The following is an 18,466-nucleotide window of genomic DNA, read 5'->3' on the forward strand; positions in this document are numbered from 1 at the left end:
TCACTTAATTTATTCAAACTTTGGCTATTCACCAAACATTGAAATTGCAAACTAGCAAACGTTTCAAAAATTTTGTTTAAATAGCGAATTTTGATGATGCGACAATTTTTACTTCCAAGTTTGCCTTTTTAATTTAAATAATGTTTGAATAAAAAAATAATTAATTGAAATATTTACTTCTGATTTTCTGATTGTACATTAAAAACCAATATATTATCTCATCTCTCTCTTCAATTGTATTTATTGTACACTATAAATCCATTTACTCTCTCTCTCTCTCTCTCTCTCTCTCTCTCTCTCTCCACATTTTAAACCACAACCATCGACGATGGAGCAAAAAATATTAATTATCCCAAATTTCTCCAACAATATCGATAACGACACATCCAAGTTTCGCGGCCTTACAAGATCCTTATTGGTACCGTCGTCGCAATGGTGATGTGCTTTCCTCTGGCGATCTTGATCTGCGTCGTGCTCTCTCTCTCTCTCTCTCTCTCAAAATCTTCATGGTGAGCGTCAGAGCGATCATGGTCGGGCTCACTATCCACCCAGTTCTCAAGCATGTGAAGGAGAAGGGTTGACTGCGGTGTCAAATCGATGGTTGACCAATCGAACGACATCATGTTCGTCGGAGTCTTGAACGTGTGCAGCCACGGGAGTAGGAGAAATTCTTGTTAATTCGTGGTAGGACGGTGAATATTAATTTGTTTTAATTCGTGTTAATTCGTTCAACGTTAATTCGTTCAATGTTAATTTGTGTTAGTTCGTTCAGTGTTAATTCATTTAGCCTTAATTCGTGTTTATGAGTATTTTATAGTTGTGTTTATTTTTTAATTTATTTATGTTTAGTTTTGTTTTTGTATTAATTTTAGTTTATTTGTGAGAGAATTGGTGACTCTGTATCTCCGATCGGAGAATTGGTGAATTGAGACTGATCGCGGGGGACATCGGCGAAGATTGCGCAAATTGACTCGGCGTTGAAGATCTCGTAATATTTTTAAAAATTTTTTAATCTATTAATGGAATATTTATTTATTATATTGTTTTCCATTTATTTATTTTATTTTTGTTAGTTAATTTATATTCAGTAACCCTTTATTCCAAATGAAGGGTATTTTTGTCTGATCAAGTGGGTTAATGTGGTTTATTGGCTATTTCGCAAAATAAATCAAAATTGGTTATTTTGATCATTTTATGTTTATGATTAACTAGTCTACTCAAGCTCTCTAGAATTTTAGGGACATTAGCCCAGTAATCCAATAACCCTGCATAATTTTAAAAAATAGCCGAAGTTTCATTTTATTAAGAAAATATCTCATCAGGCCGAAGTAAATTAATTAACAGGTTAAATTAATTTAATTTACTTAGAAAAATACCCAACCAGCCCGAAGTAAATTACATTAATCTAAGCAGTTAAATAATTTACTTCGGACTGACAGATTATTTTCTTAATAAAATCAAACTTTAGCTAGAAACTTAAACGAATCTAAAGAATTAGTTCGTTGCAACAAATTCTCCATAATTTTATTTAAGTTGAATTAAATAAATATTTACTAAATCACCTCAATATCTAAAATTTTGAAATTGAATTGTCTCAAACAAAATCTATGAACCAATTTAGAAAAAAAAAACTTTTTTTTTTAGACTAGGAAAACACAAACACATTGATTACTATGTATTGATGCCGTTTGAGCATTATAATTAATGGTATATGCGACCAGTGGGGGAGCCAGAACTTTTAATGGGACAAATTTGATTCAAAATAGTTATTCTAAATTTTATGAGGTGTGTGTAAGAAAAAAATATAAAATTAAAATGTATAATTTTAGTAAAAAAATTAGCGATAAAAAAGTTAATTCTTAATGCCCCTAATTATAAGGAAGTTCTGTCTTTGCATGCTACTAAGACAGAATGGCATGTTTACCACTAATCTTCTGAAGTTCTAATCAACATCCAAACGATGGACTAAAAATAAAATATTTTTGTTTGTTTGTTTTAGTAATTCTTTGAGCCCAGACCCAAGAATGAAAAAGATGCTGGTTTCGCTTGATTTGATGCGCGGCTAATCAAAGTTGGACAGACTTATGTACATCATTACCTCAATGCAATCATAACAGTCAAGACCTGTAAAAAGGTTACAGTCCTATATCTTACCTTCTTTTTTATTGATCGTGGGACAACTGTGTCCCTTTTAGTTTTTAGTTTTTTTTTTTTTTTTTTTTGGGTACAATTAATCAGGATTCAGAACTATCATGGAAGGTAATTGTGTTTGTTTTGTTCCCTTTTCTTTGATTTGATGGGCATGCTTTTCTGGCTGGTTCCCATTTTTTTGTAATGCATAACATAATATTAAAATAATAACAATAATAATAAAAAAGTTTACCGCTGAAAATGACTTGCTTTAAAAAAAAGGGAATTGATTTTTGTCCCGAATCGTAAACCGTGACGATCCAATCACGTCCTGACACGTGGCAACGAACTGTCACGTGTCAGAACGTGAGTGGATCGTCACGGTTTACGATTCGGGACAAATAACATTGCTCTTAAAAAAAAATGCACGCTTTCTCAATTCAGTCGTGACAGTAAATGACATAAACTCGCTTCGGTAAATATTCTCGAACATGAAAAACCCTCAATAAAAAGCAAGCACTGCACTGCATTTTATTTATTTATGAATTCTTTATTTATTTATTCCAAAAGAAGGAGATTTTTTATTTGAGTAATTTCTTGACAATATTTTAAAAGAAAACTATAGTGAATATCCTACTTATTATCATTCAAAATAATAAGAACATGTTTAGGCACATCATTCACATGTTTAGTTTCTCTCGCTCGTGGGATAATTTCAACTTTTTCAGAATTTAAATATCAAAGAAAGCTCTATAATGTTGATGGTTTTCCACGATTTCACATTTCTTTTAAAATTTTAACCAAAATTTATTTTTTTATTAAAAATAACCTACAATCAATTTGATTTACTTCGGTTTGATGTGCTATTTTTTTATTTTATATTATCGGAATGAAGGGCTTCCGAATGCCCTCCTCTACCTCACGGAACTGCCAACTTCCGTGTGCCTTGAAATCGATAGAAGGACTTCCGTGTGCCTCGAAATCGATAGAAGGACTTCCGTGGCAGTTTGAAAATGGCATGCATACTCGGAAATGGCAGGTAGCTGTTGGGCTGAAAATGAAAGTTGCTTTGTTTTTTTTTTTTTTTTTTTTTTTTTTATATTAATATCAATTGTTAGACCAACGGTTTGAATCTGTACGGGTGAAAAATATTTGACCGTTGGATCTCTGAATTTACACAATTTATTAAATTTTAACATTTTCATTTATTTCTCCTATAAATACATCTCATTTCTTACCATTTTAATCACAAATCAAACATTCATCTCTCACAAACTCTCAAATTCTCCACAATTATATACTTAAGTTTGTATTCTAGTTTTTTTTATATATAGTTTAGTTTATAAATTTTTTTATTATATATTTAAGTTTGTATTCTAATTTTTTTTATATAGTTTAGTTTAAACAATTTTTATTATATACTTAAGTTTGTATTCTAATATTTTTATATAGATTAGTTTATAAATTTTTTATTATATACTTATGTTTGTATTCTAATTTTTTTATATAGATTAGTTTATAATTTTTTTATTATATACTTGAGTTTATATTCTAAGTTTTTTTATATAGTTAAGTTTATAAAATTTTCATTATACAATTAAGTCATACAAAGTCCGAAATCACGTTCTCCACCACCTTACTACGAGCCACCTCCTCCACCACCTTAAGACGAGTCACCTCCTCCACACGAAGCTCCCGAAGAACAAGAAAACCTACAACCTCAACAATCGAAGAAGAAAAGAAAATCACATTCCGAAATGTGGAAACACTTCCAGGAAATTGTCGACGACGAAGGAAAGAAGAGTCTATGTAGCAAATGCGGGAAGCTCATCAAAGTCGACTCTTCCTCGTTGCGCCACCACTACAAGATGCGCATCATGAAGAGATCTTCTTCATCTCAGGTAAGTACCCACGATCCTGTTGAGTTTAGAAAAGAACTTGTTAAGTACATAGTTTCTATCGACCAATCATTTTTTCACATAGAAAGCAAAGGCTTTGGTAGATTTATGCATTATCTAGCTCATGGTATTAACATTATTAAAATAAAAACTCTTCGAAATAAAATTTTGAAAATTGTTTTAGAAGAAAAAGACACACTTAGAGCCTGCTTCATGTCTGCTCGGTTTAACGTAGCGCTCACTTCTGATATATTGTCAAAAAATGCCAAAATGGACTATATGTCTGTTGTAGTTCATGACATATACGAGGCTTGATATCTAAACAAGAGGATCATAGCCTTTAAAAGAATAGAGGGTAGTCAGATATCATACTAGGAATCCTTCTAGATGTTATAGAAGAGTGGAACTTTCGTGAGAGAATCATCTCAATAACTCTTGATAATGCCACCGATAACGACGTCATGGTGAGAGCTTTATCCTTTAAGATAGCCAATCAAGACTCTCTTTTGCTCCAAAGGTGTGTTACTCATATCATAAACCTTATAGTGAAAGCCGAGTTTAGGCATTTTGACGATTGATTCTTAAGATTAGAGAAGCCATAGCTTGGATAAACAGTTCAAACCAGAGGGTAGACGACCTCAAGAGGCGTTTTTTTATTTAACGGTCATGACGAGAGAACCTCCCCCACCGATAACAGGATTAGGTGGAACTCAAAATTTTTAATGTTGAATTCTTTCTTGGCCGATAGATATGTAGAGGTTACACGTGAATACGTGAACATAATAAGATGCCATGACATAATCGAAACAGACATCGTAGTGGCTAAGTGCGTTGCTCATTTTCTTCATATTTTTTACGATGAAACATGTGCATTGTCCGCTGCTTACACACCACATCTTATTTAACGATAAATAGTGTTACAAAAATTGCTGAACATCTTCACGACTGCAACCATTTCGAAATTTTTCAACCATGCATCGAATCTATGAGAGAAATTTTTTCTAAATATTGAGGAACATCCAAAATTTCTTACTTATATGGTTTTGCATGCATTCACTACTACAAATACAGTTTTCCGGTGCGGATGACTTTTTGGTGCGACTATTCGCACCTAAAAGTCGCACCAAAAAGACTTTCAGGTGCGAATAGTCGGACTCAAAAATCAATTAAGCGCTGGAAAATTTTCGCGAATTTTTTTGAATTTGGGTGCGACTTGTAGCACCCAAAAGTGTGTTAATACTTTTGGGTGCGACTTAGTCGCACCCAATACTTTCTCCAAAGTAATAGGTGCGACTAAGTCGCACCTAAATGACCTAAATTTTTCCTAAATTTTTCCGCGGCCAAACTCCCCCTTTTTTTTTTTACAAATGTCATTGGGTGCGACTTTCTCGCACCCGAAATCACTGACACAGGTCATTGGGTGCGACAAAGTCGCACCCAAAGGTGTCATTGGGTGCGACTAGTCGCACCCATAAATTTGGCGGGTAGGCCAACGGGTGCGACCAGTCGCACCCAAAGACTTGGCGCGAAGGCCATTGGGTGCGACCAGTCGCACCCAAAGACTTGGCGCGAAGGCCATTGGTCGCACCCAAAAACTTGGCGGGTAGACCAACGGGTGCGACTAGTTGCACCTAATGGCCTTCCCGCGGACTTTTTCGCACATCTTTTCTGACTTATGGGTGCGAATATGGGTGCGAAAATCCGCACCTAAAAGTCGCACCTAAAAGTCATGACCATCGGGTGCGACTAGTCGCACCCATGACCTTTAGGTGCAAACTTTCGGGTGCGACTTTGTCGCACCTAAAGGTATCAATGGGTGCGACTTTCGACCTTTAGGTGCGAAAAAAGTCGCACCCAATGCTGTTTTTTGTACTAGTGATTCTAGATCCCCGAATGATAAAATTTGGGGGTTATTTCACATTTTTTTTACATTATTTAAAACGTCATACTGGACAAGATTACGTGGCACATGCTCATGTTAGGATCGTGGAAGAATTTTACTCCTTTTTGAGGTATTACCAGGACAGATTCGAACTTGTCCCGAGCCGAGTCCACCCCGACACTCATCAACAAGCAAAGGAATGTTCCGAGATATAGCTCATTTTGCCCGAGTCGAAACTTCAGCTCCAAGATCGTCACCACACCTCTCAATAATTTGCCTCCATGAACCAAGATGACCTCAACTTACTGGCATGGTGGCATCAGCACGAGAACATGTTTCCGATCTTGTCCAAGATGGCCCGAGACGTACATTCGATCCCGGTGTCAACGGTGTCGTCCGAGTCCGTATTTAGTAGCTCGGGTCGCATCATTGATGATCGAAGGCAGAGTTTGAAACCAAAAATGGTCGAGGGACTCACCATTTAAAAAGATTGGTGTCTACCCGAAAAAAAAACGTTGTCAAGAAACATTTTGTGAACATTGATCTTGTTGATAATTTTGATATAAACTTACAAAACATGTCTATTAATGAAATGTAGTCTTATTGTAATTTTTTACTCATTAATCTTGGTGTAATGTTTTTACTTTTAAAAAAAAAAAAAAGTTATTAATAAAGATGAAATTCAATTGGTACCTTCTTTTAAAATTTAAACAGTTTAGTCTCTTTTCATTTACCATTTAAATTTGATTTTTTTTTTACTTATTTAATGGAATTTAACGGAAATCCAAATTTCCATTAAGCCTAACGAAAATTCTACTTCTGTTAAACAATGGAAGCCACCAAACTAATAAGAAATGAAAGTCACTTTATTGGAGATGGAATTTCCATTTCCTTCCAATTAGCATGATGATTTTTATTTGCAACAAATTCTTCTAAAAAATGTCTTTTTTTTTTCCGTTGCGTTATTTTCCCACAATTATTGATGAACATGTCTTACTTATTTTGTGTTAAAAAAAAAAAAAGATGCCATGTTAGGCATTTGCAAATTTAAACATTTTTATGCGGAAAATCACAAAAAAAATCTCTCAATTTTCCTTCTTCAGATTTCTTAAAAGCTTAATTTCATATGTTTATGATGTTTTTCTTTTAACAAAAAGTTCATGCTTGTTTATCTTTGCCTGATAAAAAAATATTCATTTTTTTTTTAATATTTTTTGCAAATCTACGGCGAGCCACCCAACTTTCCGGCAAATCACCAATCTTCCGGCGAGTCCTCAGTTTTATGCTGATCATTCAAACATAGTTGAACCTTTTTCATTCTAAGTATGCGCATAAATTCAACCAATTTGATCATTCAAACATAGTTGAACCTTTTTCATTCTAAGTATGCGCATAAATTCAACCAATTTGTTCAATGATTGTTGATTGAAATTTAAATCAATTGAAATATAAAACCGTTTATCTAAAGTTAAAGCTACATATTAACTAGGTTTCTAGATTTTTTTTATAAGCTAAATCCGATTAATCGTCCAGTTAAATGAAATTTTGCTAGTTAGCATCACATGATCTCACAAACTAGGCCACAAGACGAAACTAACTTAATTATGAAATCGCCAAAGTTTAATTCTTTTTAATAAGTATACATTAACACGTTTTTAGTCCATTCTAGTTAAGTTCATTATACTATTTTAGTCTTCTTGTACTAATTGCTATTTTGTAAAAAAAAAAAAAAAAAAAAAAAGCAGATCAATTGCCTATAGTTTTCTGAAATTTCGGAGGGCCTTATCAATTTTAAACGTTATCAATCAAATATTTACATTGACGAAATATTTAATTCTCTGTGAGAAAATAGCATGTTTTAGTGCTTTTCTAAATTTTTTAAATTTGGCCAAACTTTTCGCTTCACTGCTTTCTTCCTCTTTTTGCCCAAGACCCTGAAAAAAAAATCTAAAAAACCAAAACCCAAACTGGAAACAATGTTTTATCTGTTCAATTTTCTTGTTTGTTTGTTTGTAGTAGTTTTTTATTTATTTATTTATTTTAAATAGTCTTGTTTTCTAGTCATTGATTTTCTAGAATATTTGTTGATTGTTGATTTTGGTTTGTTGATTTAAAATTTATTAAGTTAAGAGTTTTGATTTTTTGTTTGTTTGTATATACTCATACACTTTGTTTCTATTGAAAGTCTTTCTATTAAAACATGCTATATATAATGCCTGACTAAATGGTTTTATTTTTGCACGTCGAATATGGTACATTGCATTTCTTTCTCTATCGATTTCCCTATAGAGAAAGTGTATCGATTTCCCTCAAGGACTCTCATTAAAGTGTTAAGGGATGGGAGTAAAAAGTGGAAAGCTAATTACAATAATGAGAAATTGAGAGAAAGCCAAGGTATTTGGAATTGGTATGATGATAAAAAGGCATCATAACCAAGTTGGTCGATTGGAGCTAGTTTGCGAAGTACGGTGGGACTATTGCTGGTCATCAAAAGACCTGAAAATGGAATTGGTGTGTGCGCGCTTTTTATTTATTTATTAGAATTTCATGATTGATAATTTTTATGTGGGACTTTAAGTGTGACATGTCACGTTTGATGTAGTTTGGTTAGTGTCATGCTTAGCTTCTCTGCTGGGTTTCAAGCCACCTTGGGACCCTCATTTGCAAGGCTTGCAAGCTAATACTAGACGAGTATAACTCCCGGTGAAACTGAACTAACATGTGGCAACATGATGGTATGTAAATTGATACCAACCATAGGTTATAAAAAGCTTGTTAAGGTGAAAGGAGAGGGTTTGTTCTGACGAGGCATATCAAAACAAAACGAAGAACGAAGAGTCTCAAATGGTCCACTTATCAAATGTGTGAAGTTTTCGAGAAATAAATAAATTTAAAAATGTGTGAAGGTTTGCATGACCTCTATAGCATTTGAAGTTCGTTCGGAGGTTTAAGAGAGATTTCAATATAAGGCTTCTCAAGTGTACTCGGACAATTCTATGGTTACTGCGGTCAAATTGACATATGTTTGGTATTCTTTATGGGGGTTACTTCCGTCTCCCTTATTTATGGAGTTCCTCAAAGTGCGCAAGCTGGTGACTAATGAAATAATACCGAAATTACGACCATTTAAAACATTTTTTTTATACTTCTATTTGTCAATAAACATATGAAGTTATTTGTTAACAAAATTGCAAATGAATAATCATATTTTTGGAATTAGAAGCAATAAATGAATTTTGGTCATTAAAGTTTTAAATGGTCATAATTTGAGTATAATCTTGTTAATTAGAAGCAACATGTTCGTTATATTTTATATCTTAATTGCGAGATTTTGAAGTCCAACAAATAAGGTGTGATGCGACACATGCTACAGACTCTACATAGGACTTTGAGCGCAAGGGATTCCATTGGTTAGGTGATGCCTCAACAAGAGAGCTTAGGGTCTTCGCCATGACGAGTTAATTATACGGCGGCATTGTCTAATTTCAAAGAAATCATCCATAAAGCGATCAGACCAACGCGACTCTAATGTCCCGGAACTAGTACTTGAGGGAAGGAAGAAGAGAACTATTGATAATTTGAACACAAATATAATTAGTAAGTTTCATGAATGCACTCAAACTTTTAACAGCTTTTTATTCGAACTAGGATAAAAAAAAAAGTTGGAAGTTTATTCATTACAACAATTCAAATGTAACGACAATTACAACCCATATCCCATGCATTGCTCTACTACCTTGATATTGTCAAAACATTAACAGTTAATAAGAAAGTGCATACGAGATTTCAAAAAGTCAACCATACTAGTCTGACTTAGTGCAAGAACTCTCTAGGGTCGGTAACGTAGCCGGTCAAAGCCGAAGCCGCGGCGGTGTACGGGGACGCCAGATATATCTCCCCCTCTTTGTGTCCCATTCTCCCCGGAAAGTTCCTGTTTGTTGTCGACACACATACCTGTAACCACAAACACATATTGCTAATATTATTGATAAATGCCATTCACAATTCAAGAAGTGAACCAAAGTCTCTGACTACACTACTCTACTACCAAGAAAAATAAGATAATAAACTTTTGACACACTCTTTTCCCAACCTTGTGAACCACACTAGTGAATCATTTATACAAATAATAATAATAATAATAAAAATAAAAATAAAAATAATAATAATAATAATAATAATAATAATAATAATAAAAATAATAATAATAATAATAATAATAATAATAAATAAAAAATAAAAATAAAAAAAATTCAAAAGACAACTAATTTACCCTTTTGGGTCTGTCTTCACAAAATTCGAAATCACAAAACTACTACTTACCTTGGGCTCGTTCATGCGTGCATAAGTGTCTTTAGGACCTCCCAAACAAGCCCCGCAGCTAGGGCTCGCGGGAGTGTCACAGCCAGCTTCCTCAAATATCTGAGAGCAAGTTTTCCCGCCCGACCCCGGGACCGGAAGACTATATACGTCCATCCAAACCTGCAAATATGTTCCTTTTTCCATTAATTTCTAAGGGCCGTGAATTCCAAATTTAGGTTTCGTATTCGAGCATGGCTAACCTTTTGGGTAGCGGGGACTAGGAAGGTGGGGACTTTGACCTTTTTACCCTGTGGTGTGGATTATAGAATAAAGTAAATGCATCGTTTGGAGACGGAGACCAATAAAATTGCATTAAATTTGTTGATAGAAATTTATAGCAAGCTTGATCTTATTGCAAGTCTAATGAAAGTGATCAGTTTAGAATATTCGTGAGATGCGTTTCAATTGGGAAAGACATTTGTTCCATTCAAGTTAAGATCAACACGACTCCACCAAATCTTATAAAAACGGTCATACTTTCCAAAAGCCAACAAGAAGGGAAAAAAATGAATGACTGATACTTTTGTATTGCCTTACCGAAGCCAAGAAAATTTTGGCTGCAGCCATGAAATCCTCTGTTTTACCACCAGTACAAGATCCAATATAGACCCGATCGATTTTCACATCTTTGCACTCTCTAGCTAGAGCACGATTATCGGGAGAATGGGGCTGCAAAAATACATTTATTTATTTTTAATCAAAATCCATCAGAAACTCGGAACAGAGATAGAACAAAGGCAGAAACCACATCCAAATATTCCCAGCGCAAGACTATAAATATTTCACCTTTGCCACCAAAGGCTCCAATTTCGAGATGTCAAATCTGTACTCTGAAAGATAGCTACATCCACAAAATAAAAAGAAAAGTAAATGGAACGTAATTCAGATCTTTGAAACCAAAATTAAACTTCCTAAACAGTCTTGTGTAAGATTACTATTTTCTCAAACCTTCAATTTTTTTTGTTATGTTTATTTATTTATCTTATAAAGAGACAAGCCATCATATTTACGAGTATAAAGGAACAAAATACTCAAATTAGGATAGCACTGATTATTACCTTGCTTGGGCATCGCTGTACACGGGCTCATAGGGCAAATCTGTCTTACCCTGGTAAAAGAACATAATAAGTCTATATATCACCAAACATGATGACAGTGCAAGTACGACAAGGAAAATGCACATGATAAATGTTTGAGCCCTGGCTTTTTAGATGTCATAGGGAATGTTGTTTGTGACTTTCTAGGAAGGAAAAATGAGTCAATAAAATAGCACTAAAATATTGTATTGACTTGCCTCCAAGTACTTGAATGTAGTGCTATCAGCAGGAACAACGCCGTTCTTTCCTCCGGCTTCGACAACCATGTTGCACAAAGTCATCCTTTCTTCCATCTGTGTAAAGTCAATCAACGATGCATTCCCAAGCAAGTTTGATTGTGGTTAGTGAAAATAATGCCTCCCAGTAAATGAAAGTATAAACAAATAGTAATTTGAAGTTTTCTTACACTTAAACTTTCGACCGTCGAGCCAACAAATTCCATGGCTTTATATGTTGCACCAGCAACAGATATTTCACCGATAATCTGTGCACAAAATGGGTCATCAAACAACACATGGATGGTACAGCGATCAACATTAGCACATATTTTATTCAGGATTATAGCAATAAATGCAAGAAGGTGGAATAGAACTCAACTTACTTGCAATATCAGATCTTTAGCAAGAATGTAATCTGGCATTTCGCCGTCCATTACGAATCTAAGAGTAGGAGGGACCTGAAAATATGAAGGTGCAAAATGGGACACACAGATTATTGTATCAGAGAAGTCAGAGATATAGGCGCTCAGATAAAACTAAAACGTAAATAATGGTACACGGGGAAAATGAACAGAAAGGTCAGTGTCACCAGCCCTTTATTTATTTAATTCTTAATTAGGGTTTAGTCCCTAGGTTCCCCACCCGAACCCACAACATTTGGCGAACTGTATACACAAGCCGAATTACAACAGCGAAATTTGAAGGAAAATTTTGTAATAAAACTTCCCGTGTATGTAATGATCAATGCAACAAAAAAAGAAAAAAAAAGAACCCCTTTTTTGTGAAAGCTACAGTAAATAAATGTTAAAAAAAGAAGAAGGTGATCAACTTCAAAACCTTCAACAGAAGCTTTCCAGTGCCCAATACAAAACCCGCATCGGTGTTTCCGATCCCAGTGGCAAATTGGCCAAAAGCCCCAGCGGTACATGTATGAGAGTCTGTACCCAACAGAACCTGAAAGACCATAATTTCACAGGTTTAGTTTTTTCTATTCAGGCAATGCTCTAAAATCAGTCTTTAAGGGATAATATCAAAAGAGCGTAATACTTTATACCTCTCCAGGTCGGCAATGACCTTCTTGAGCAAGAGCAACATGACATACACCTTTATAGTCTGGATTTGCCTGTTGAATTGCGCATTCAAAATCAATTTTAATCAGAAAACGAACGCGATGAGCAGGACTGATGATTCAATTACCTTAAAGTTGCCCAAATCGGTGATGTCATAAAAGTATTTGATCTTCTGTTCTGCGCAGAAATCCCTCAAGATATCTACATTACGATTGGCACGTTGATCACTTGTAAATATGTAATGGTCAGGTATGATTACAACCTTCTCTCGGTCCCAAACCTTTATGGAAAAAACAACTAACCAGCGGTTAAACAACCGAAGCAGAAACGTCACATATACGAAACACATATTCACTAGCCATTTCACTGTAACGCAAAACAAAAATCGGCATATCCAAATTCTAAACTCTAGCAATATTAACATGTAAAGAGTTGCTCCTCAAACTAATAAAACAATTTGAAATCAAGTTCCAACTTAGAAGTTAGAACAATTTAGAACTTCTCAGAAATACTAATGGAATGGCAATAATAAAATAAGAAAAGTGAGACTCAAACACATATTCGATAGTCGTGTCACAATAACTCAAAAGGCATATTTAAACTCTAAAGTCTAGCAATAAGAACATGAGAAGAGTTGCTTAAACTGACTATGCGATATTAATTGGATTTTTTTTTCCTCGAATATCAGCCATAATAAATTAAGAAAAGTGAGCAAGTAAACCTTAGCATCCTGGCCAAACTCATTCTTGAAAATTCCAATGGAACCAGGTCCACAAACATCGTGCGTCATCAAGATATCAACATTAACCCAAACATTATCTGCTGGGCTCAAATGGGGTTTCTCTGAAGCTCTAGCCAGAATCTTCTCTGTCATAGTCATCCCAGTCTTAACCTAAAGTTTTTAATGATAATAATAAACTTCAATAAGAGCCCAAAATCAATTAGCATAAAATACGAATACCCATCAACAAAAAAACAAAAAAGTGAGGTAAAATCTCGAACCGAGCCAGTGGTGGCGGGTTTTCGCTCCGTTTGCGGAGGCGTCATGACGGAGCAGATCTTGTTGGAGAAATTCGCTCTCTTGCATCTCTGGATTGAAAATAATGATGACGAAGAAGATAAAGCAGAGAAGCCCAACTTTTTCTGTAGAGATTGAGAAATTAGCTCAACAACGACGAAAGATAAGCATGAAACGGAGCTTTTAAGACATGAGAAAAATAAGAGGTGTTACCTTGGTGATGAGAGGAGCTGAAGTTGGGGCTATCGAAGAGGAAGCCATAGCTGGAGAGAGAGAGAGAGAGGCGGCTAAAGAAAAGTGTGTATGAGAAGTGACTCTGCCGATGATGCGAATGTGATGAGCGAGAAGAAATGACACGACTTGTGGAGGCCTCACGTTCGAACTCTGGGTCTCGATTTTATTAATTAACTGAATAAATAGTCCCTTATGTATTGCTCTTCTTTCAAAATCGGTCCCTTGATAGATTTTTTTTTTTGGAAAAATTCGGTCCCTTAGTTGATTCTAGAACACAACGGTTGAAATTCCGTTAGCCATTTGTATGTTGATGGTCTCTGAAATAAGAAATTGCTAACAATAGATGAAAATTAAGACCGACAAATTGTAGTAAAAAATTCCAACAGAAATTATGGTGGAGGATTGAAATTGTGATGGAATAAACGTTCCATAATATAATAAAACAAGCAATTATACTTGCGCGTTGCTGCAGATAGTATATTTTTTAAAATAGAATTTTGCAAACAAAAATTAGAAAATCGTAAATTGGATCGGACCATCGATTTTTTAAAACGTCGGTCAGGTTTAACACGAATTTTACCTCAAACGGTTCGGTCCAGTTTTTTAGACCGGTCTAAGACGGTCCGGTCCAATTTCAAAAATTGAAATCGCGGTTTAGACCAAATCAGCCCGTTTTAGGTTTATTAAGTTTTTTTTTAGTGATTTAAGGCACTTAATTCTTCTAATTTATATATTATTTTTTGTTTGTTGTCCAATAAATACATAAGATTAAATTACATTAATATAACTAAAGTTTTTTTTTTTTTCTCGTTCTTTTCTTTTATGATGTTTCTCTATCCTTTATTTTTCTGTGTTTCTGATATCAGCCTAAAAGGTTTTGTGAAGTGTTGGTAACGAAGGAAATTTTGGCTAAGGCGATGATTGTTGAATATGTGATTCGGTTTCTATTTTTTTCCTTGGTTAATTGATCAATCTGTTCGATTTTTTCATTTAAAAATTAGGGGTTTTGCTGTATTAGAATATGTTATCAATCTGCAAGGAAACAAATGATATTTTGCCTTGTTCTGTATTTGTTCCGTTTGCAAGTAGGCATAAATGCTTTTTACATACATGTTTGGTCTTATTAAGCTTTTAGCAACATTTCTAAGATTAACTTTAAAACTTGATATATATTTTGTATGTTTTGTACTGTTTGGTCTGTTGAAAAAAAAGGTAGGTCCAGTTTATTGTTTTCTTCTGATTGTCCTAATTTACTCTCCCTGGTAACGGGAAACTAAAAAATGCTATGTTTTTTTTTTATATGTTTTGTACTGTTTGGTTTGATGAAAAAGAAAAACGGGAAAAAAGATAGATAAATTAAAATGTCTGTTTGGTCTACTAAACAAAAAAAAGGTAGGTCAAGTTTATTGTTTGACAGTAATGAAATTCTTTTCTTCTGGTTGTCCTAATTTACTCTCCCAAGTAACGGGAAACTAAAAATTGCGATGTTTTTTTGTATATGTTTTGTACTGTTTGGTTTGATATGAAAAAGAAAAACGAAAAAAAGATAGGTAAATTAAAATGTCTCTATATATGTTCATATTAATATGAAATTATTCTAATAACCAATACACTTACCCAGATGAAGACTTGATGACTGCTTTGAGTTTGTGTGCCTATTAAAAGGTGACAAAGAAGCTGAAGGGAAAAAAAATTATAAGGCAATTTGAGATTTTTCTATGTATGTTCACATAGGTTTATAAGAAATTTATACAGATCGCCGAAACTCTTACCCAGTTGAATATTTTGAATTTGTGTACTTGTTGTCTTGTTTATGGGAAAGTGGCAAGGGAGCTGTTTACGTTAAGGTGGCAAATTTCCTGAAGCAAGAAGCTATGTAGGTTTGCTTGTTGTTTACTGGAACGTGGCAAATGACAATGGCCAAGATCTCTATTTATAATTGTATTGTCTTAGAAAAAATCATCAGAGAATTTCAACACTCATCTTCCAGAAATATATGCAGAAAAATCTTTGTTTCCGTTTCCAGAGGAATTCCAGAAATATCTGCAGAAATTTTTTTGTTTCCCTTTATGTTTCCAGAGGAATCTAGGTAATTAATCAATGGAAAATTTATAAATTTTCGTATTTCCAGAGGTCAATGTATAATTTCAATCCGAATCAGGGTAGCAATCTATGTAATAACAAAACTTTTAAAGGGTAATTTTGTCAATTCACCGAAAGAATCAACAGTGAATTGACACCGGATGAACAGTAAATTTTTGGGTTTCTATATATATATATATATATATATATATATATATTAATAATAATTTGTTAAATTGATTGATAACTTTTAAAATAAATAAAAAATTGATTGATATTGTGTTTATTAAAGTTTGTTGGTATGTATGATAAAAAAGAAAAAAAGTTGGTTGGTATGTATGTATACAAAATAAGACTAATATTTAAAACACTCTCTTCTTCTCTCATGTTGTCTCTTCCAAAAGAAACAAAAACCTTAGTTTTTTCTTGCCACCACCGCTCTATTCTTGAGTTTCGGATGCCGTACTTGGCCTGTCAGGAAGCGTGGCTCTAACCAAGGGGAGCAACATAAGCTATCCTCTCGCTTTTCCTTGTCTCGAGGCTTCTCTTATGTTTTTTCATTTCTATGGTCTTCTGTCCATTTCCCGACAGTTATTCTCCATGTGCCATAGTGGGTTTATTTTTTCTTATTTTTAGGTTGTGGGTTTTTTACTCCAAATCCACCGTTGTTGTGTTCCGACTTCTCTTTGAGTTCCGGCCTTGGGAGGTGTCGGAGGGGGTGTCTCCTCCAAAGGCGACTTCCATTTATTGGCAGCTATGGTCGTTACCATCGGCAGTAGTCGCTCTCGAGAGGTTGTGGCCGGCTTAATATCGGGATGGTGGCCGTTGCCAAGGGTGGTAGTCGGATCTTTGTGAGGGTGGTTGGCTTCAACGTGGTTCCCGCTATCAATGTTAATTGCCAGATATTTCAGATGAGGGGCCTTCTTCGTCGGTTGGTCAGATCTCGGATGTGGTTGGTCTTTAACATCATTGGTTGTGGCAGTCCTTAAAGGCCAAAGAACATTTGTCGTCCTCGCCGACCTTGCACAAGTGCTAGTGAATGAAGTATTGGTGTGTGATGAGGGGTTTATGGAGATCGAGGGGGTGCTTTTCAGAGGCAAAATATTTTTGGAGGGTTTTGTTTATTTTTGTTTGTGCCATCTTGGTGTTATGTTCTTCATCCTTTTTTGTAGTTGTGGACTGTTTTCTTTGTTTTAGCTTGGAGAAGAAATAGTTGTCATCCACTATCATAGTGTGGGAGTACTGTTGAATTTTTGTCTATGCAGTTTGAAAAACAGTTTTCTCATGGTCATCGGACCGCGGTTATTTGGACTCGTCTATCAACCATTGTAGGTAGAGCCAAATAAGTGCTCGAATTATAGCACGTTTGGTGATTTGGAAGTTATCTAGCATCGGTGATTCCCGAAAGAGTAAAACTGCTCTTGTTGAAAGTACCTCAAGGAGCTCTTCCTACCCGAGCTAAGCTGGCCAGATTTGATGGCGTCATTGATGGCGGTTGTCCCCCTCTATAGTGGAGTAGATGAATCATAAGGGCATACCATCAGAGTGTGTTCTATTTTAAAAGATCTCTGATGTGCATCTTTCTAGAGAATTCCCTGATCTTCACCTCTTTACCTCACTAGCATGTCAACTCGCAAGCTCCTACATCACCAAAGCTTCACCTCGTCACGCCGTCAATTCTCCTTCCTCCTGACAGGCATGTCTTGGGAACCCACACTTCTTGGAACTCACCTCACTTGGGAAAAGTGTTGAATTTATTTTTCATTCTATTTTCCAAGTCTTGTTCTCTGTGTAATATTTATTATTCTCTATTTCCTAGAAGTAGTTATTACACTTATTTATTACACTGATCATGTATCTAGTCTAGTCTAATGTATCCACCATATGTATAAATAGGTGATACGATTTTCATATCAATAAGCAGACATAATAACATTCAAAGTCTCGGAACACTCTCTCTCACTTCCGACTCTTTTCTCTTTATTTCTTCATGGTATCAGAGCACTGAAATTCAATCATCATGAACTCCTTCGAAAACTCATCCGCCCTCAACACCACTTCGATCACCTCTCAGACCTCGCCCACTCAACCTCACTCTGAATCCTTCTCTCAACATATAACGAGCCACAAACTCAATGGCCATAACTTCCTATAGTGGTCTCAATCCGTGCTCATGTTCATATCGGGACGAGGTAAAGATGACTATCTCACAGGCGTGGCTACATCTCCGAAGATCGAAGATCCGGTGTTTAAAAGTTAGAAGGCATAAAACAACATGGTGATGTGCTGGCTCATAAACTCTATGCATCCCAGAATCAGGGAAACCTTCCTCCTTTACCCAACGGCAGCGGAAATCTGGCAAGCAGCTAGAGAAATCTTCTCCAACTCCGAAGATGTGTCCGAGCTGTTTGAGACTGAGAACACTCTCCACGACCTACGTCAAGGAGAGATGTTTGTCACTCAGTTCTTCAGCGC

At 35.1% G+C, this 18,466-nt stretch overlaps 1 protein-coding gene across 1 annotated transcript; it reads right to left on the minus strand.

The window, feature by feature from the left end:
* Positions 1 to 9,521: 9,521 nt before the first annotated feature.
* Positions 9,522 to 14,080, minus strand: IIL1 (isopropyl malate isomerase large subunit 1). The gene is made up of 15 exons (XM_089617162.1): positions 13,889 to 14,080; positions 13,660 to 13,800; positions 13,379 to 13,549; positions 12,785 to 12,937; positions 12,642 to 12,710; positions 12,425 to 12,541; positions 11,971 to 12,045; positions 11,776 to 11,853; positions 11,567 to 11,662; positions 11,331 to 11,380; positions 11,059 to 11,113; positions 10,810 to 10,941; positions 10,473 to 10,520; positions 10,234 to 10,392; positions 9,522 to 9,864 (listed from the first exon to the last, which is right to left on the minus strand). The coding sequence occupies exons 1-15, from the start codon at positions 13,934 to 13,936 to the stop codon at positions 9,724 to 9,726; spliced, it is 1,533 nt and encodes a 510-aa protein (XP_089473288.1). The 5' UTR covers positions 13,937 to 14,080; the 3' UTR covers positions 9,522 to 9,723.
* Between the last annotated feature and the right edge of the window lie 4,386 nt (positions 14,081 to 18,466).

This window comes from Urtica dioica, chromosome 6 (assembly GCF_054948205.1).
Source record: "Urtica dioica subsp. dioica isolate 48M chromosome 6, U.dioica_male_clone48M_v1_H2, whole genome shotgun sequence".
In the NCBI taxonomy this organism is placed as follows: Eukaryota; Viridiplantae; Streptophyta; class Magnoliopsida; order Rosales; family Urticaceae; genus Urtica; species Urtica dioica.